This window comes from Megalobrama amblycephala, unplaced genomic scaffold, assembly GCF_018812025.1.
Source record: "Megalobrama amblycephala isolate DHTTF-2021 unplaced genomic scaffold, ASM1881202v1 scaffold306, whole genome shotgun sequence".
Lineage (NCBI taxonomy): Eukaryota > Metazoa > Chordata > Actinopteri > Cypriniformes > Xenocyprididae > Megalobrama > Megalobrama amblycephala.
In genome coordinates, this window is record NW_025953342.1 from 80,517 (window position 1) to 101,615 (window position 21,099).

At 41.7% G+C, this 21,099-nt stretch overlaps 1 protein-coding gene across 1 annotated transcript; it reads left to right on the forward strand.

The window, feature by feature from the left end:
• The first annotated feature begins 13,354 nt into the window (after positions 1–13,354).
• mc1r (melanocortin 1 receptor) lies at positions 13,355–15,273 on the forward strand. The gene is made up of 2 exons (XM_048179678.1): positions 13,355–13,829; positions 13,968–15,273. Exon 2 carries the CDS (start codon positions 14,065–14,067, stop codon positions 15,004–15,006), a length of 942 nt encoding a protein of 313 aa, XP_048035635.1. The 5' UTR covers positions 13,355–13,829; positions 13,968–14,064; the 3' UTR covers positions 15,007–15,273.
• The last annotated feature ends 5,826 nt before the right edge of the window (positions 15,274–21,099 follow it).

Here is a 21,099-nt window from a genome sequence, read left to right on the forward strand (position 1 = left end):
GAGCACGTCGCCATGCAAGCATCGTCCTCCACCCCATTTGCGGACATCATCGCGTCCCTCGCGGTCCTGCACCGCGAACAACAACAGGCCCTGCTGGAGCTACGAAGCGACCAAGAGCGCTGTTTTCAAGCCATCTTACAGACCCAGCAGGAGGACCGCGAGGCGTTCCGGAGCTGGATTGACCGGGAGGTTCCCCGGCAGCCCATCGAGCAGCCAGCTGTGCCTGTCCACCTGCCCCTCAACAAGATGGGCCCACTGGACGACCCAGAAGTTTTTCTTGAGCTCTTCGAAAGATCCGCCGAAGCGTGTTCATGGCCGCGGGACCAGTGGTCTATGAGGCTGGTCCCGCTCCTCTCAGGAGAAGCGCAGGTGGCGGCACAGCAGCTCCCAGTCCAGAACCTCCTGGTCTATGACGACCTACGGCGGGCCATCATCCAGCGGGTCGGTCGGACCCCGGAGCAGCACCGACAGCGCTTCCGCTCCCTCGACCTGGGTGAGTCCGGCCGGCCCTTTATGATGGCCCAACAGCTCCGGGACTCGTGCCGCAAATGGTTGCTGGCTGAGGGAAGCGACGTGGACCTGGTCATCGATCGCGTGGTGCTGGAGCAGTTCATCACTCGGCTCCCGAAAAAAACTGCCGAGTGGGTCCAGTGCCACCGCCCCACGTCGCTGGACTCAGCCATCCAATTGGCGGAGGACCACATGGTGGCGTGCCAAGGGGTCGGCGAGCCCCTTCCAGCTGCCTCTCTCTCTCCCTCTCTTTTGTCCCCCTCTCTCTCTAGACCTGTCCCTCTTCCCAGGTCTCGTCCGCCCGGCCCACCTCGTGTTCCGCCCCGAGGGCAGGGCGGAACTGGACAGGCACCTTCCTACGGACCCAGAGCCCCGCCCAGGGGGCGGGATTCTCTGCTGCCGGGACGGACCCCACTCCTGCTTCTCCCCTTTCTCCGCGCCAACCATTCAGCCCACTCTCTGCCACTGGAGCGGCGGGCAGGTCTGGGCCGGCCTGTTGGAGGTGTGGGGATCCGGATCATTTTGTGGATAAATGTCCGGTTATGGAGGTCGGGACAATGATCCGGGTCCCCGACGATCCACAGGCCGCCCCTGGTCAAGCTGGCGGGTACCAAATACCTGTGAGTATCAAGGGGGGTACCTATCAGGCTTTGGTGGACTCGGGCTGTAACCAAACCTCTGTTCATCAAAGCCTGATTTCATCTGGGGCATTGGATACAGGCCGCATGGTTGGGGTTCGGTGCGTGCACGGGGATGTGGTGAGATATCCTCTTTTGCCCGTCATCATTAAATTTAGGGGACAAAAGCATAGTGTTGAGGTGGCAGTTAACCCGCACCTCCGGCATCCGATAATTTTGGGAACGGATTGGCCTGCGTTCAAACAATTGTTGGGATGTTTATGCTCGGATGCCTCTTGGGGGGAAGAAACGCGGGGTAAACAGGCGCGTGTGCAGGTAGGAGAGACTGATCAGAGACCGGAGAGCTCTGCTGCAGGGGAACTGAGTGAAGCCGGAAGACTAATTCTTCCGGAACGCGATGATTTCCCCCTGGAGCAGTCTCACGATGAGACGCTAAAGCATGCATTTGAAAGGGTCTGCGTAATTGATGGTCAGCCTCTCCAGCCTGGACGTCCGCTTGTTTATCCATATTTCGCGGTCATAAAAGATAGGTTGTATCGAGTGACCCAAGACACTCAAACAAAAGAAGATACAACCCAGTTGTTAGTGCCAAAGAGCCGCAGGGAAATGCTTTTCCACGCGGCTCATTCTAATCCGATGGCAGGGCATTTGGGACAGGCGGCGACACTAAATTGTCTCATGACCCGGTTTTTCTGGCCGGGCATTCACGAGAATGTACGCAGGTGGTGCGCGTCTTGTCGTGAGTGCCAGTTGGTAAACCCACCGGCCACCCCAAAAGCGCCATTGTGCCCACTTCCATTAATAGAGGTTCCCTTCGAGAGAATTGGTATGGACCTCATCGGGCCATTAGAACGATCAGCCAGAGGACATCGCTTTGCATTAGTCATTGTTGATTATGCAACGCGATATCCTGAAGCAGTGGCTCTCCGCAACATTTCCGCTAAGAGTGTTGCGGATGCACTGTTTCGTTTAATCTCCCGGGTGGGGATTCCAAAAGAAATCCTCACTGATCAAGGCACGGCGTTTATGTCACGCACCTTACGGGAACTGTACGAATTATTGGGCATTAAATCGGTTCGTACCAGCGTCTTTCACCCACAAACGGACGGGCTGGTCGAACGTTTTAATCGCACGCTTAAATCCATGATTCGTAAGTTCGTTCAAGAGGACGCCAAAAATTGGGATAAGTGGTTAGAACCTCTGTTATTCGCAGTGCGAGAAGTCCCGCAAGCCTCCACGGGGTTTTCCCCCTTCGAGCTTCTCTTTGGACGCCAGCCCCGTGGGGTGCTGGATGTCCTGAGGGAGGCTTGGGAGGACGGACCATCTCAGGCCAAGAACGAAATTCAGTATGTGCTGGACTTGAGAACAAAACTCCACACTTTGGGGCGGCTATCAATGGAGAATTTGTTACAAACCCAGCACAGACAGAGCCAACTGTATAACAGACGGTCTAATTTACGCAAATTTGCACCGGGAGAGAAAGTGCTTGTATTGCTCCCTACTTCAAATTCGAAATTATTTGCAAAGTGGCAAGGACCCTTTGAGGTCACACGGCAAGTGGGCGAGCTCGATTATGAGGTGGTACGGTCCGACAGGAGGGGGGCACGTCAAATTTATCACCTCAACCTCCTGAAAAAATGGAATGAGGCAGAATCAGTGATGCTGGCGATGGTGATTAGCGGAGAGGATGATCTCGGGCCAGAGGCGAATATAAAAATGCAATCCTTCGCTCTGGTCCCGGGAGGAGATCACCTCTCGCCCTCCCAGCTCACTGATTTATCGAAATTGCAAACAGAATTTGCAGACGTGTTTTCTCCCCTGCCGGGACGTACCAACCTCATTCAGCACCACGTCGAGACGGAGCCGGGCGTGGTTGTTCGCAGCCGGCCGTACAGGTTACCTGAACACAAAAAAAAGGTAGTTCAGGACGAATTAGAAGCAATGCTGAAAATGGGAGTAATAGAAGAGTCCAGCAGTAACTGGGCGAGCCCGATAGTTTTTGGTCCCCAAGACCGACGGCTCGGTCCGTTTCTGCGTGGACTATCGCAGGGTGAATGCAGTGTCGAAATTCGACGCGTATCCAATGCCGCGGGTGGACGAATTGCTTGACCGGCTAGGTGCGGCTCGATTTTATTCGACACTGGACTTAACGAAAGGGTACTGGCAGATCCCCTTGTCGCCTTTATCCAAAGAAAAGACAGCTTTCACAACGCCGTTTGGATTACACCAATTCGTTACGCTTCCGTTCGGGCTGTTCGGGGCGCCGGCTACCTTTCAGCGACTCATGGATAAGATTCTCTGGTCCCATGCTGCGTATGCCGCTGCCTATCTAGATGATATTATTATCTATAGTAATGATTGGGAGCGGCATATGCAGCATGTGAGGGCCGTCCTGAGATCGCTGAGGGGAGCCGGGCTCACGGCCAACCCGAAGAAGTGTGCAATTGGGCGCGTGGAGGTAAGGTATCTGGGCTTCCACTTGGGGCATGGGCAGGTGCGTCCCCAAATTGACAAGACAGCAGCGATTGCGACCTGTCCGCGCACCAAGACCAAAAAGGAGGTTAGACAGTTCCTCGGGCTTGCGGGATATTATAGAAGGTTTGTACCTAATTATTCGGCCCTCACCAGCTCGTTGACTGATCTAACTAAAAAGGATGCTCCAGATACGGTCCAGTGGACGGAGCTGTGCCAGCAGGCCTTTACCCAGGTGAAGGCTGCTCTATGCTTCACTCTCCTGACTTTTCTCTCCCTTTTCTGTTGCAGACTGACGCGTCGGACAGAGGGCTGGGTGCTGTCCTGTCCCAGGAGGTAGAGGGTGAGGAGCGGCCGGTACTGTACATTAGCCGTAAGCTCTCTAAGAGAGAGGCTAAGTACAGTACCGTAGAAAAGAGTGTTTGGCTATCAGGTGGGCTGTCCTCACCCTCCGCTATTATCTCCTGGGACGGGAATTCACTCTCTGTTCGGACCACGCTTCCCTGCAGTGGCTCCATCGCATGAAGGATGCCAACGCGCGGATCACTCGTTGGTATCTGGCTCTACAGCCTTTTAAGTTCAAGGTGGTCCACAGGCCGGGTGTTCGGATGGCTGTGGCCGATTTCCTCTCCAGAAATGGGGGGGGGCTGCAGGCCGGACGGCTCCCCGGCCTGAGTCGGGCGGTGGGGGTATGTGGCAAGGGGGGCGTGGTTCAGCGAGGTCTGCAACCGGAGAGAATAGCGGGAGACGCGTGGTAAGTGAGTGGGTTGAATACAAATCACGAACACCTGTTTCTCATTACAGTGATTGGCGCGGAGACAGGATAAAACGCCGTGAGAAGCAGGAGTGTGGGAGAGAGAGGGGAACTGCTGACTGAGTCGTGTCGAGTTACTTGGAGTGAAGCCCTTGTGGATTGTGTATACCAAACCTGGAGTGAAGCCCTTTGTGGATGGTGTATACCGAACCTGGAGTGAAGCCCGTTGTGGATTGTTTATTTTCGTTGTTGTGCGCTGCACAGTCTTTCTGTTGAACTTTGTTGAAAGTTAATAAAAGTCTCAGTCAGCAGTTGCTCGTCGACCCTGTCCTCTTCCTTCCCCCACTACGAACTTAACTGTGTTACAATCCTCTTTATGTTTTAGAATAAATATATCAAAATATCCATAAAAACAAAATTGTATAAAATACTTCATATAAAGGTTTTAGAATAGAGTTGATTCAGCAGCAGAGAAAAAGGCAACAGGGAAACAGTCTAAGATCAAACACTGTATAACAATCCACAAAGAAACGCTCAGAAATGACCACCGTAGCAAATCAAGACGTCGCAATGGTGGGGTGTGTGTGTCTTGCTTAAATAGCATGTGTGTGATGAGCTGCAGGTGTGTGCACAATCAGTCCCAGGTATGAGGGCTTATGGGAAATGGAGTCCAAAAGCAACAGTCAGTATTCTGGTGAGAGCTCCCTCTAATGATCCGGAGGAAGCAGAGAGGGAGCCTCACCTGTAACACTGTGGTTGTATATTTATGTTATTAATTTTGTGTCCTTTTTTCAATTTGTATATGATGCCAATTATTTTTCAACAGCCAAAAAGTAGTGAGATAAATAAACTATAACAAATTTGATCTTTATTATTTTGCATTAACATGACATTGAATTTGCTCATTCATATTTTCATTTATTTTCAAAAAACAAAGAAAATGTCTCAGTGTAAATAACAAAAAAGTTCACTTTGTCTTTCGCATATGCTTTCAGTATATAACTAAAAATGTATTCAGTCCCTCTTGGGTAACAATAGCAATGTCAAAAAATAAAGATGTACATACTGCAAAACCACAGTAGAAATTTAAAAATTAGTCTACAGACTCAAGTCAATTTTAATTCATCTTATTTAAGTATTCCCTTATTATATTTTCAAAGGACATCTGTAAAGCTCTCATCTCATTTAGCAACTCTTCATGTCTCCTTTGACTTGCGGCTTTGGACTCACACAAGAACTTTAAAACAGCAACTTTAATCTGTTTCTTTAATCTTTTAATCTTTAATTCTTTAAACAACTTTAATCTGTTCTTCTCGCCCTATGTCTACTTGTGCCACCTTGCAGAGATTGGCTGGACTGACTAGGTGCAGGTGATTGTGTCCCCTCCACATTAATTACATTAGGCCTACAAATGTGAAGCCCCTCTGAGGTTCCTACAACTGGGATCTCCACATCATGATTTGCACCTAATAGTGCATCCATTTCATTCAGATATTTGAAATGCATACTACCTCTTCCTGTGCTCTTGTTATTATTGTCTTTGATCTTTTTGTATGCATCTACAAGTGTGTTCCGCTTTCTGCAGTCTCTGTCTGGATCAAAAATCTGCCCAAACTATTCAGATAACTTTCCGGCCATGTCTGCCCACATCTGCTTCTTTGATGCCCTACCCCTCCTAATTCATTCGATCATTAGATCCTAATTCATTAGCTCAGCTAGGTTTTGTGGAGGCCCAGATCAATCTAACACAAGATGCTGTCTCATTAAATCTAGTACATGGTTTTCTCCTTGGTGAAACCATCATTCAGTTGTTGCACATTTTCTGTCTTTGGTCCAACATTCTCCTTGTTCATTTCCTCATTACTCTCTTCAATGCCTAAATGAAGAATTTGTCATGAGATAGAATGTGGTGGCTGACCAAAACAGCTAAAAATCTAAATAATGTTCAACATAATTCTCCAACAAACCTTGTGGGAAAAGTTGCACCCTGATTGTTAGAGCTTCATCAATAAAATATGAATTAGGGTCCCATGCTGCTTGATAAAGAGGAGCTGTGAAAGCTTGAGATCTTCCCTCATCTAAAAAAGTTGCATCTCTCCATCTAGGTACACTGAAAGATAAAATAGTACAATACTGTATACGTATACACTGAACAAAATTATAAACACAACACTTTAGTTTTTGCCCCCATTTTTCATGAGCTGAACTCAAAGATCTAAGATCTTTTTCTATGTACACAAAAGGCCTATTTCTCTCAAATATTGTTCACAAATCTGTCTAAATCTGTGTTAGTGAGCACTTCTCCTTTGCCGAGATAATCCATCCACCAGGATGGAAAACCGTGATTCATCCGTGAAAAGAACACCTCTCCAAAGTGCCAGATGCCATCGAATGTGAGCATTTGCCCACTCAAGTCGATTAAGATGACGAACTACAGTCAGGTCAAGACCCCGATGAGGACGACGAGCATGCAGATGAGCTTCCCTGAGACGGTTTCTGACAGTTTGTGCAGAAATTCTTTGGTTATGCAAACCGATTGTTGCAGCAGCTGTCCAGGTGGCTGGTCTCAGATGATCTTGGAGGTGAAGATGCTGGATGTGGAGGTCCAGCCTAAGTCACACCTGTGCAATAATCATGCTGTCTAATCAGCATCTTGATATGCTACACCTGGCCGCTAAATCGCCATCACCTGCTTTCAAATGGAGCGGCATTTAATAAACAGAGCCGTAGTTCACTGATAAGCTACGCAATATCGCGTTCATTATCGAAGGCGATTCATCTGCGATAATGATATTGCGTAGCTTATCAGTGATCTACGGCTCTGTCTATTAAATGCCGCTCCATTTAAAAGCAGGTGATGGCGATTTAGCGGTAATCAGGGAACCGGCTTTACTGACGAAATGCGCGTGACAATTGCATGCGATATATCGCCCCCGCCCTAGCGCAGCCACTCGATTTCCTGAGGCTGTCCCTCTGCGTAACTTAAAAGCAAAAACTGTTGTCAAAGAACTCATCAAATTCTGCTCTCTTTTTGGTCTGCCGCGAGTAGTCCAAACAGACCGCAGAACTATCTTTACGTCAAAACTGTTTAAACAGGTGCTGTCTAGAATTTCGGTGTCACATCAGATGTCGCTTATCATCCCCAGACCCAAGGTGCTTTAGAATGCTTCCACCAAATGCTCAAAACATTGTTGCGTATTCACTGCACAGAAGAAGGGAAAGACTGGGCTGATAGTCTACCTCTACTACTTTTCGCTGTATGAGAGACCGTACAAGATTCCCTTGGCTTCAGCCCAGCGCAGCTGGTATTCGGACATTCATTCAGCTAAGCCTCGCCCACCAGGAAACGCTGCAATGTTTACAAACTTTTAAGGGGTCTATTTATCAAGGAAAAAATTTTTCTAATGTAAACTATACTGGGAACCCTTTCAGCTATCAAAATAGGCTACTGGTCCTTTCAACATGCGGTTCATGTGCCGCTTGATCCGAGGCGATACAGCGATCTGTCATGTTACATTAAAGAGCGCCAAAACGGTATTTATTGTTTGAATTTTGTAATAAAACTTTGTAATAAAACTCATTTGTAATGAGACTTTTTTTATATTAAAAGTAACCTGCCCTGTCTTGTCTGACAGCAAATTGTCAGTGTTCTTTGCTCCGCTTTCTCCTTCTTTCTCCTTCACTTTCACTCCCGTGGCATCTGTTATTGCTATGCAACCATGCACTGCACTCTCCATGATGACGAGGAAGTTTCAGCAAAAGAAAAATTGATTTCTAGTCCTTGCATTAGCTCTACAACTAGATATATTTATGGAGATGATCAGCTGTTTGGCTGAGCTTTTAATGTTTTTAAGGAAAGGCCGAAGCTCATCGGTTGGTCCTTGTCACATGACCTGCGGTGCGCTTGCGGCATTCTGAAAAGTTGAGATGTTTTCATCTCGCCGAGGCATAAGCACACCTGGAAAAACGGATTTGTATTAACTGTGAAAAACTAATACTGTATGTAACAATGATAGAGACACTGCTGTTAACATTTTTTGTTAAGTATGGCAAAAAAATTTTAGTAATGAAATTTGAAGTAAATTAGAAATATTGCAAAGGAAAGTAAATTCAGAAATTTTGCACTTTCTTGTGCTTGAACGTTAATCACAGCAACGGCCCCCAGCCAATTTGAGTTCGAGACCCCTGCACTGGAAGCTGAACAAGCCGCCATGTTGGAAGTGACGTCAAATGAGGTCTTACTGAGGTCGGGGTTGATAGATCTGCCTCGACTTCACAGGTCAGATGTCCCACTTCAAACGGAGTTCCAGATGTTATTTTCAAGAAGGAGGTGGGAAAAATCCTAATTTTGAGTTGTCTGGAATGCAGCATAAGACAATAGACAGTGGAGCACATGGCACATAGAAACAAACAAAAGAAAGCTATGCTATGCCCACACAAAACACAACACAAGAACACAGTGTTTTTGACACTTAAAAACATTAGTCTGAAAAAGTCCAATTTTTTTTTTTTTTTTTTTTTTTAAACCTTTACAATACAAAAGGCATCTGAACCACAGAATGGGCTTCATTCAGAAACATTTGTAAATATATGAGTAAATTCGGAATAATTTGCACATAAAACATACCTTCCCAAAAACTCTGCTCCAGATTCACAAACGCTTCGTAAACATCAGATTTGATAGTTAAACATGTGTACGTTAAACTCATTCACAATTAGCATAATCCCCGCCTATTAATTACAACTACATGTAACCCGTAGCCAGGTATAGAATCACAGTTGGTCCGACTACGCCACCGGGGCCTTGGTACCCACGGACATAACTTAACAGCAACACAAGTTCTATCGCTAATAAATGAAGAACGGAGACGTGACCTTCAAATACAAAAATCTTTATTAACAAGCAGTACTGTAATCTTTAAGCAAAGCATCTTTAAACCCCAAAAAGAGGGAGGATCACAATTTAAAAATGTCTAGACTTTAAATAAATTATTAAAACAGTCCCCCCTGATTTGTATATATAAAGTTAACCAAGCCTGCGGGAAGAACAGGGAAGTCACTAGGCCAAAGACCCACAACCTCAAGAGCACACACCATACGTGCACAGATGTACACAACCAACAAATTTACAAAAGGGTGTAGTGGACAATACAAATAACTTTACACTCTCAATACCCATGCAGTGCTGGAAACCTCACGCCACATGCAGTGGAGGAAAGACCCAGGTGACCCCAAAGATTGCACTCCCCCGCAGGCTGGCTCCTGGAAGATAGAAAAATGGGTTAAAAACTCCCCTTTTATGCACACAAATAGACCCTCTAGCGGTTGGTACAGTCAAAACTTAATTAACAAAGTAGTAGAAAACAAAAATCAGTTCAAACCAAACATGAATTTATAACAACATAAACATAAAAACAAAATAAGCAAAACAGCAGGGCCTAGACATCAAAGGTCCATATACATAGAAATCCACAAAGGAAGATCTGTCAAACAGAAAAACAAAACATAAAAACACTTTTATCAATCTTTAACAAACCAAATAAACAATATAAAAACACAAATAAAACACCTGTCACGGCGCAGATCTTGCAGCGTCGTGACCACTCAAAACACAATCCTCCATAATTACACACAGACTATAACCAACCTAACATCTAGTACAAACATACCTCTGCCGTAATCCAACAGTGGACTAGAAACGTGGCGCAATAGAGTAGACTAAAAACACTGCACGATACAGTTCGTCGCTAGCACGGCAAACACGGCATCACCAACATACTATCGTATACCACCCACGCGCTCACCGTCTTGCATCGGGAGGGGTTCTCCCTACAATATAAAATAGGCCATATAGAATGAGAAACAAAACATTCTTATACAAAACTCTTACAGCACCTAAAATACCATGCTCATACCTCGCTATGGCGCTTCAGGGTCACAACACCGGAAGGAGACGGAAAAGAATCAAACGTCAGGAAGTCACGCCACCTGCTGAACTTTGCACCATTTATAGAGCGAAGTAAACATATGCCCCACCCCATACACCATCCTAATTATCCACTCGGTTACATACACAAATTATGTGTCCAGGAACACTGCAATCTTCTGGACTCCCTCCTCAGGTTTGGCCCATTATATTACATAAATGCAAAAGAGACTAATAGGCCATATGCCTAACAATAAATATTCAATTAAAGTGTGTCCACCAAAGCATTTTTAGCCTGCTGAAAATGGCCAGCTGGTGGCGCTTGTGAGCGCTTAGGAGGTGCAGAGCTTTTCCAGATGAGACACTTTGGTTGCTATGATTTAGGATATATGGCAGTGACGTGTTACTATAAAATGTAAAATCCAGCAAAATATTACTGGTACCTTCTCTGTTGTTGTTTAGTCTTTGTTAGATCAGCCGGAACCGGAAACATTTCCTATAACACCTGATGTACTTGTTACATCATAAGAAGAATAGCATCTACGCTAATATTTGTCTCTCTGTTTATCAATCAGATCTGTAGTCAATCGGATCTGGGCCGTATCCAGATCAGATGGAAGGCCTGCTCCTAGGTACGACCACAACGCATCCCTGAAGTGTCAGCAGAGATGTGTCAACTAGACCATCTCCTGTGAAGGCCTCATCGACGCGACAGCCAGTGGCACAGATCCCCAACAAACCTTTCCATACCGGCGTGATGAATCCGTACTAGAGCCCTGCGCGGGACTGATTTCCTTAACCCGCACCCGCCCGCTCCCACTGAATATCTGACCAGGACCATCCGCTCCCGCAACCCGCGTGTTCCACTCCCGTCCGTGCCCCCAAATGTTTTTGTCCACTCCCACCCGCTCCCGCGGACTTTCTCTCAGAGCTTGTCAAAAATAGGCCTAAACAAATACTCTCAGACTAAATTCGTTCAAGTTAACATCCAGAATAACAGACTTTAAACATGATTGCGTTTAAATAATATGAAGTAGCTGCAAAACCAAAGCACCACACGTGATAAAAACATTGGGTATTTTTTTATTAGCGTTTTATAACCGTTAAAACAAAACCACAATTAGTGGCACCTCAGTTTTTAAACGCAGGCTACTGAATACACACTCACCGAACGATTAACTAAACAAGCAGTTTAAAAAAACAGTTTAAGTAAATAAGCCAAAGCACAATATGGAATAACTTTAACTTATTAAATAAACACATACTAGATATACTTTAAACAAATTAAATACAAAACGAAATAAATAAAATAAATAGAATGCCTTGCTTAACAGGCTATTGCAAAGAAAATAAATAATACTAATAAATAAATAAAAACAACGTAGCCTACTTAAACGAATGATCACTGGGTCTTGCATTGCTTACTCAATATTACTATGAAGGAGAAGTATATTGCTGACTGACTGCGGTCGCACACACACACTGAATGCCCTCTCTGATGGTGCACAGATCATGCGAGAATGCTCAAAATAAAACGCGCGAATTTTAAGAATTGTTTCCAAGTGTCTGACTTGTCTTGCTTTGCTTTTGTCAAGTAAGGAGCCACTTTAATTTTCTTCTCAACTTCATTTTCTTCTCAGATCTCCATTTCTATTATATGCCAAATCCCACCGTTCCCCGCGGGTCTCCCGCAAAGTTTTCTGACCGCCCACTCCCGCCCGCAGCAAAGGTAAAACCGCCCACTCCCGGGAGATTTGCGTTGGGTCCCGAGGGAGCCCAAATCTAATGCGGCCCTCTAATCCGTACTTCAACTGGAATAAATATTTTGACTGTTGCGATCCCAATCCGACTTAAGACCTGTAACGCTGCCTGAACCAAAAATCATGCATTGTTCGATGTTGGCCAGAGAAGAACTGGCCCTCCAACCAAGCCTGGTTTCTCCCAAGGTTTTTTTCTCCATTTTGTCACCTGTTGGAGTTTGGGTTCCTTGCTGCTGTTGCCTCTGGCCTGCTTAGTTGGGGACACTTGATATTCAACAATGTTTTGATCTGCCTGCATTGACACTATTGTATGGTAACTGAACTGAGCTGGCTGATGACATCACTGTTTTCTCCGGAGCCGATGTATAGATAAATTAACTATATTAATAACTATTGATTTTTACAAAGGAATTAATCAATACTGAATTTACTTAAGCTGGACAAGACACCTTTTTCTTCTAGAGCTGAATTATTTGCCAGTTATCACTGTAAAGCTGCTTTGACACAATCTGCATTGTAAAAAGGGCTATATTGACTTGTACAAGTAGGATGGTTGGTCGGTGTAGTATTTGTCCCACCCCTCCTCCAATGTGATTGGAGAGCAGGGTAAAAAGTGACAGTGAGGAACGTTGCATTTTATTCAAAGTTGAACAGTTTTCAGGTCTTAACTACAAAAAAAAAAAAAAAAAAAAAGCCTAATGATCTCTTGAAATATTATAATGGTACATTTAATACAGGAAAATGCACCAGAATGCCTAAAAGAACACAGAACTTTAGAATGTTTTACTCACCATTTACACATCGTAAGGAGCCACTGTATATTTCTTTCATACCAACTAACAGTTTGAAAATACGAACATTTTCATGAATCCGAAAAATTTAGTCAGAACGGTTTTACGAACGATTTAAACAAAAATTCGTTCTGCTTGTGTTTCATGAATGAGGCCCAATGACTCAATGCTTTGTGCCAGTGATGCCAGTGGTTCTTGCCGTTCTCATTTATCCAATAGAACACCAGAGGGAGTGCGTGATTTGGTCTCATGCACTAGCCTAAGGCCACATCAGCTGAATATCACTTGAAATGTTATGACAGCATTATAAATAACAGCGCTGTTCAGTCAATCAGACTGAATAAACCAAATTTTGATCAAAGTTTTACTTTTTTTATAAATGATTTTTTCCTATTATGATTTATTTTCTATTATTCTATTATACTATTCTTTAAAGGATTTTCATATGTATGGTCAATTTTCATAATTACTGAGAGCTGTGTATTGACGTATCAATCTAATAAGTTTCTCAGTAACCTACACACGGACGGACAACCACATGATGTGTGATGTTCATAAAGCGTAGGTCTAAATTTGGAGCAAAATGAGCTTTTTACATCTGTGGGTTTGAGTCATGTGATCGGTTTATATGACACGAAAGGGGGAGAGACAGTCATCATTTTCATCATTGCATTTCGAAGAGAAGACGGAATCAATAAAAGGCTCTTCTGTTTTATGAGTTTAGGCCTATTTGTTTGTTTTGTTTTGTTTTTGTGACCGCTGCCTTCCTTGAGGACCACCGTGCTTTTTAAGTCTTACATAATATTAATTACTTTTAGTTTTAAAATCTCTAAAACGCAGTTGTGATAGAATCTAAATGATTACAAAATGTAAAGCACAAACTTTATGACTCTTGGTCGGTATAAGTCTGAGGCGGTATCCAGTAAAGAGCGCAAGTTTGCGGACTTCGACTGTGCTGTGCAGCAGTAATACTGAAAGGTATATAACATTGCTTCTGTTCATTTCTTATAGCTGTATTGTTTCGATTAAAATCTCTAAATTTAAAATATATAATTTTGGACCTGCTAGAACTGGTTGTTTTATACTGGTCGACTTATACTGAATTGTCTATTAAAGGTGTGCTGAAGAAAAATAACATCTAACAGACTCAAAAAGGCTGAATGAGGACGGACACTATAGGAGCATAAACGACTCGTCGCGCCATCACTTCAGCATGAAACACATGGACTACATGTATAATACTGAAAATAACATTACTTCGAACAGCAGTGCAACTCCCGGTGACATGAATGCAACAGGGATCGCCCAAATCATGATCCCTCAGGAATTGTTTCTAATGCTCGGCTTGATCAGTTTGGTGGAAAACATTTTGGTGGTGGTGGCCATAATCAAGAACAGGAATCTCCACTCGCCCATGTATTATTTCATATGCTGTCTGGCGGTGTCTGACATGCTGGTGAGCGTAAGTAATGTGGTGGAGACGCTCTTCATGTTATTGACGGAGCACGGGCTGCTGCTCGTCACTGCAAAGATGTTACAGCACTTAGATAATGTGATCGACATTATGATCTGCAGTTCTGTCGTGTCCTCGTTGTCGTTCCTGTGCACTATTGCCGCGGACCGCTATATCACCATCTTTTACGCACTCCGGTACCACAGCATCATGACCACGCAACGCGCCGTTACCATCATCGCGGTGGTGTGGCTCACCAGCATCACCTCTAGCTCTTTATTTATCGTTTATCACACTGACAACGCGGTCATCGCCTGTCTCGTCACGTTTTTCGGCGTGACATTGGTGTTCACGGCGGTTTTGTACCTGCACATGTTCATCCTGGCGCACGTCCACTCCAGACGCATCATGGCCCTCCATAAGAGCCGCCGGCAAGCCACTAGCATGAAGGGAGCCATCACTCTGACCATTCTACTCGGTGTTTTTATCATCTGCTGGGGGCCGTTTTTTCTCCACCTCATCCTTATCCTCACTTGTCCCACAAACCCTTACTGCAAGTGTTATTTCAGCCATTTCAACCTGTTTCTGATTCTTATAATATGCAACTCGCTTATAGATCCTCTCATTTACGCGTATCGCAGTCAGGAGCTGCGCAAGACCCTCAAAGAAATAATTTTTTGTTCATGGTGCTTTGCAATGTGATATATAGCCTATTCTTTCTAGAGTTTTTTTTTTTTGTTGTTGTTTCTTGGGAAACGCGTGGAGGATAACCTGCGCTGACGTTAACATTTCCACTTTTCAGCCTTCTTTTCTCCCTCTCTACAGCGAAGACTGGATACTGAGGGACACAAAACTTTTTGATTTTTTATAAAATAACCATTTGACCAACTCTATTTTTGATTTACTAAAACAATGCTTAATTGGATAGTTTAAACCTAAATAAATGCATCAAAAAGTGGTGAAATTGTATTAAGACAGCATCCATGCTTCTGTCAAAGAATAAAAGCTTTGCATAAAAGACAGTTTAATCTTAAGCAGCTTCAATTTATTGCTGGGAGAAATATACACTGCATGCAGGATATAGTATAAACTCACCTACCTTTAACCATAATTCCACTACACATAATCTTTGCTCTCCATGATTTGATCGGAACAATGTGCATGCCACAATCTAAATATTGGCCAAACTAACTAAGGAATTGGCATGACATCAAGATTTTTAAAGACAACCTGATGAGTATTAGAAATTCATCTTCAAAGCGCTTATCATCTGCAGGGTCACTGGGAGAATTAAAAAATTGATGGTCGTCCAGTAGTGCATGCATTATTCAGGAGATTTTGTTTTTCATGTTTTTATAAATTATAATTTGGCAACTCAAAAAACAACAACAACAACAACAACAAACCCAGAAACCTAACAGTGTACCTAACCTGTACGTTTCAGTTGTTTTATGAAATGTTTATAATGTTCATAATGTTGTAATAAGAAAATATGAATAGCATATAGTAATTACATCACCACAGTTTGCAAATCAGTGCTAATTACAGTTTCATTTGAACACTGATTTGATGCGAAATCCTTGTAACAGTTGGCGTTGCAACAGTTGTCTTCTTAATGAATCCTACAGTCAGCATTTAACCAAGTGCTGCTGTTTTCAGAATAGTCATACAAATTCAAAATGTATTTTTTTTAATAAATAATATTCAAAAAATAATATTAACCAAGTCCTAATGTAATTCTTTTGAACAGAACTATGTGGTGAAAGCTTGACAAGCAGCTTTTTAAATTTGCTCTTCCTTTTTTGTCTTTTATCAATATTTTATCACTTTTTAATCTATTAGATACTCTATTGACTTGTTTGACTCTTTTCCTATTTGGTGTAATTTAAGCTCATCACAAGCTTGTTCACGTGTTTGAGATGTGGCTGTGGGCAAGAGAACTGATTTGAGTGATGGCAGCCATCAGGGCCACATGCCATTTCATTAAGCCACTAAATCTTCTGTCCCTCATGGAGAACACATGGTTCTCTTGTTGTAACACACTGAATCCAAAGATATTCTCTTAAAAAAATACTACAAAGACTATGTATAAAAAAGCGACTTAAAAAAAAAAAAAAAACTTTGCCAAACAGCATAACCTTTGTCAGATTACAGACAGACTGGTACTGTTACTATATGGAGAACTTGACTACATACCCTGTTAATAAACCAAAACTTTGTACAGAACAGTCTAAATCAGGACGTGTTATCTGTCACAAACATTAACAAATTGTGGCTTAAAGTACTAAAACAACAATCAGAGAGAATCAATATTTCTCTCACAAATCTTTTCTCTCTGACTTAATGTTCGCCCCTTTACAAGGTAGTATGGGCATCAAACTCATGACTTACATACGTAGGCCATTTTTAATTAATAAACACCAATGGTGAGCACAGACATACATGCCATTTTATTGTGGGCTAGTAATATTATCACACATCTCTATATATAAAGTTAGATATACAAGTATGACCAACTTTACCTGCATGTATAAGGTATATTCATGTAAAGCAAATTGTGAACCAGCTCTAATCTGCTAAATGCAACAATAAGGCATGAAGATATTAAGACATTATTAACAATATCATCATGATTTTTTTTGTAACAATGTGTATTGTGAATGTGCTGTACAAATAAATTTGGCTTGACATGCACAAAAGTTCAGAAGCAAGTTGCTTTAATCACCAGTATTTTTATTAAATAAATGTGAGCACATGGTATGTACTATTTTCAAAGACCAGAAGCTAGATTGGATTAATGTTATAAAACTGTTGATATTAAAGTTGTACTACATTTTTTGGTCAGTGTATAATCTGTGTTCAAAACTGTGTTCATGCCTTAATTAAATTTTAAGGTATTTCAGATTTAGGAGTAAATTTTAGTCTCACATCATTATCTGTCCTGCATATTTATGTCGTGTCTATAAACAGAAATAAAGAAATGTCATCCCCAACTCATTGGAGAAGTTTGGCTTTACTGCAGTATGTTACAACAAACTACTTAGAATGTACGATATCAAAACAGATAAAGAAAAAATTCATTATACACAAAATATCATATCTGAGAGACATGCAAGATATGCAAGGGAACTTGGGGAATTGCAAAACTGTAAAGCAGAATAAAATAAGCCCTGCCCTATCAAGACCCGAACCAAAATCACAACAAAAAAGAAACAAAGGTTCTAAAAAAGAAACAAAGGAGACCTTATTTATCCAAGCAGGGCTTATGAAATCATAGATTGAAAACAGCTTACAGTACTATAAAAAAAAATATTCCATCCTTTCCTAGTCTGTTCACCAAGTGTTCTTTTTATTGACCATGCATAAAATTGGATTATTTTGCTTGTAAAACATGGTCCTATTGTAGGGCACCCACTATGTGTTTCTTTCTAGATGTTCATGATGTCTGTGAGAAAACAACATTTTAACAAAGTAAAAGAAAGAAAGAAAGAAAGAAAGAAAGAAAGAAAGAAAGAAAGAAAGAAAGAAAGAAAGAAAGAAAGAAAGAAAGAAAGAAAGAAAACAAACAAACAAAAAAGAAAGAAAAAAAAGGAAAAGAAATTCAGTCACCTGTTATTGTCAGACCAACCATTCAAGAGGTTGGACTGGAAAGCATATTTTGGCAATGTTAAATTGGCACATTTGTTTGGTATGTTTAAACATTGTATAGAAAAATCTTGTGCAGCCCTTAATACTGTATAGAGTGAAATGTAGAAGACCTTTGTTTTCTTACAGTTTTTAACGCATAGGCCTATATAAAAAAAAAAAAAAAAAAAAAAAAAACTCCACATTTGAGGGAAACAATCTCAATAAAATAAAATAATCTCTCTTCCACTACACTCTCACATGCATTTGGTGTGTTTACTTTTCCAGAGACTAACTAGAGTACAGTTTTAATGTGCTGTATTAATTTTCACATTTCCTGTGAAAATTTTCTTTGGTTTTTCTCTATGGGTAATGTGTAATGTCACTTGTATTTAGTGTTTATGCCTCTTATTTTGAAGTATAGTTTTGTTTGGTTGTATTTGAGTGTGTGCGTGCACACATATCTTCCTTACCTAGTCTTCCTTAATTGTAAGTTCTTGTTTTGACTAAGTATTGTTTAGCTTTGCATAAGTTTTTCTTTGTATATTGTTTTTGGATATATTCACCTTGTTTATTTGAATAAAAGCTATGAATAGATCAATACCTTGATAGACACTTTTAAATTGTAGCATTTACATGTACAACTTTCTTTGAAAATATAAGATAACAGTTCAGTGTTTCATAACTGGCTTGACAGCTTCATTAACCTACAAAGTATGTAGCTCATTCAGCAGACTCCAGCACTAAACTGTCCGATCAGAGTCATATGACTCTATTGGCTATGGAATGCAATAATGAAAGTGCTTAATTAGCTCAAGTATGTATGTGGGCGGAGGGAGGTTACAATTAGATTTAGTTAAGCCAGTTGTTGCTCTATTTCTTATAAACCAAGGGTCTACACAGTCAGATAACTTTTATAAGCCTTTATGTGCTACTTTAAAAATCATTTTCCAAAAAAATTCCTTTGAGTGATTTATTGAAAGCAAAATGTGTTTGATCCCTAACTTAACTAACAACTAACATTTATCTGGCACAGTTAGAGAAATCCACTTTATGATGTCACTGTTAAAACACAGAATAGTTAATATATAGTTATAGTTAAAACACTGTTTCAGTATCTGCAACACAGAATATAGTGTATAAGTATTGGAACGGTAAAGACAAAATTGCTCTGTTAGCTGTGGTGTCAAGACATAAATATGATTAAAAGATTAATATGAGGCAGAATGTCACATTTTATTATTGACTGTTTCAACACAAAATATTTTACCAACTAAGAAGAACAGCAATTTTAGAGTTTCATCCTTCTGCCTAATGTGAGCATAAATATTGGGACAGTTTAACTTAAAACAAATTTAAGCTAAATATTTAATTTTAAATCCCTAAGCAATCACAGGAGCGAGTCTGTGACCCATAGACATCACCAGACTCTTGGTTTCACACTTTGAAATGCTTTTCCAGGCCTTTAATGCAGCCATTTTCAATGGTTGCTTGTTTTGTGGAGTTTCTGCCTTTAGTCTCCTTTTCAGCTGGTGAAATGCTTGTTCAATAGGATTTAAATCTGTAGACTTGGCCAATCTAAGACCCAAAATTTCTTTACAATAATAATCTCCTTTGATTGAGTTGGCAGTACTAGTGTTTTGGGTCATTGTTCTGTTGCCATATGAAGCACTTCCCAGTGAGTCTGGAGGCATTTTCTTGAACACTGTAGGCAAGATTCTTTTGTACACTTCTGAATTCATTCTTCTGCTGCCATCACTGAATAAGTCATTAATAAAGATGAGGGAGCCTGTTCCAGAGGCAGACATGTATGCCCATGACATGACACTACTTCTGCCATGCTTTCCAGATGAGGTTGTAAGCCTTGGATCATTTGCAGTTTCTTTTTTTCTCCACACTTTTGCTTTCACACTTTGATAAAGATTAATCTTTGTCTCATCTGTCCATAAACCTCTGTTCTAAAACTCTACTGGCTCATCTCTGTGTTTTTGCAAATTCATATTGGCTTTCCTATTTTTGGTACTGATCCAGCCCATGTCGGAATTAAAGGGAATGAAGAAGCAGATAAATTAGCTAAGCAAGCAGTAGATGATGAAATGGTAAAATGCAAGACGAGCATTTGTTGTAAAAAAAATATATATACTTTTTTTTTTTTTTTAAAGAAAATGACAGATCATTTCACTAGATAAGACCCTTATTCCTCTTCTAGGCCCTTTGAAGCTGCATTTAAACTGCAATTTGGACCTTCCACCCGGTGAACCCCACTGAAGTCCACTATATGGAGAAGAATCCTGGAAAGTTTTCCTCAGAAACCTTAACTTCTTTTCGACTGAAGAAAGAAACACATGAGCATCTTGGGTGACATGGGGGTGAGTAAAGGAATAAGGAAGTTTTCATTCAGAAGTGAACTAATCCTTTAAGTGCGGTTGCCAATAAAAGAAAGAAGAAGAAGAGCGGAGTTTTGCCACTGTAGTGGACACTCACTGTTATTTACACTGCACACGTCTGCGGCGCATTACGGCTCCGGCGAGGTTTTGTTCCGTCTTCTACGCGGTCTCAACTCACACCAGGAGCATTAAGCGAAGCGACTGGATTCGCGAGACTACGAGATTTGCCTGTCCAACATTGTTTTCCTTGATTTTTCGTGTTTTAAATGGATAAATTGTTCTATTTTGTCCAGTTTAATTGTGGACGACGAGGATGAAAGATTGTCATCAATTTCTGGCCTCCTAGTGATGTTAAATATGAGTGGCAGTCTACACAGGGTGATTGTTTTGACTTTATTTTGTATTTGAGCTGCGTAGCTTGGACGCAGAGTCCATCAAAAATAGACTTGCCGCCTATATCTGTGAGTTCAGACCGCCGCCGGCGGGAGCGTCAAAGTAACCGGCAACCAATCGGAATGTAGAAGTTCTCCGCTTGAGAGGATTCCAGAGAACGCAGAGAGCAAATTGCTTAGCTGGAGAAAATAAATGTCATTAGGATTAAATATATAGTGCATACAGCTATATATTTATATAGTAATATATATATATATATATATATATATATATATATATATACAGGGAGTGCAGAATTATTAGGCAAGTTGATTTTCTGATCATATTTTTTTCCCAAGCACATTTTACCAATTCCAATCCACATCAATCTTAATAACTACTATTAATATTG

Coding starts and splice junctions, on each gene's coding strand:
- mc1r (XM_048179678.1), top strand. CDS start 14,065: ATGAAACACATGGACTACATGTATAATACTGAAAATAACATTACTTCG.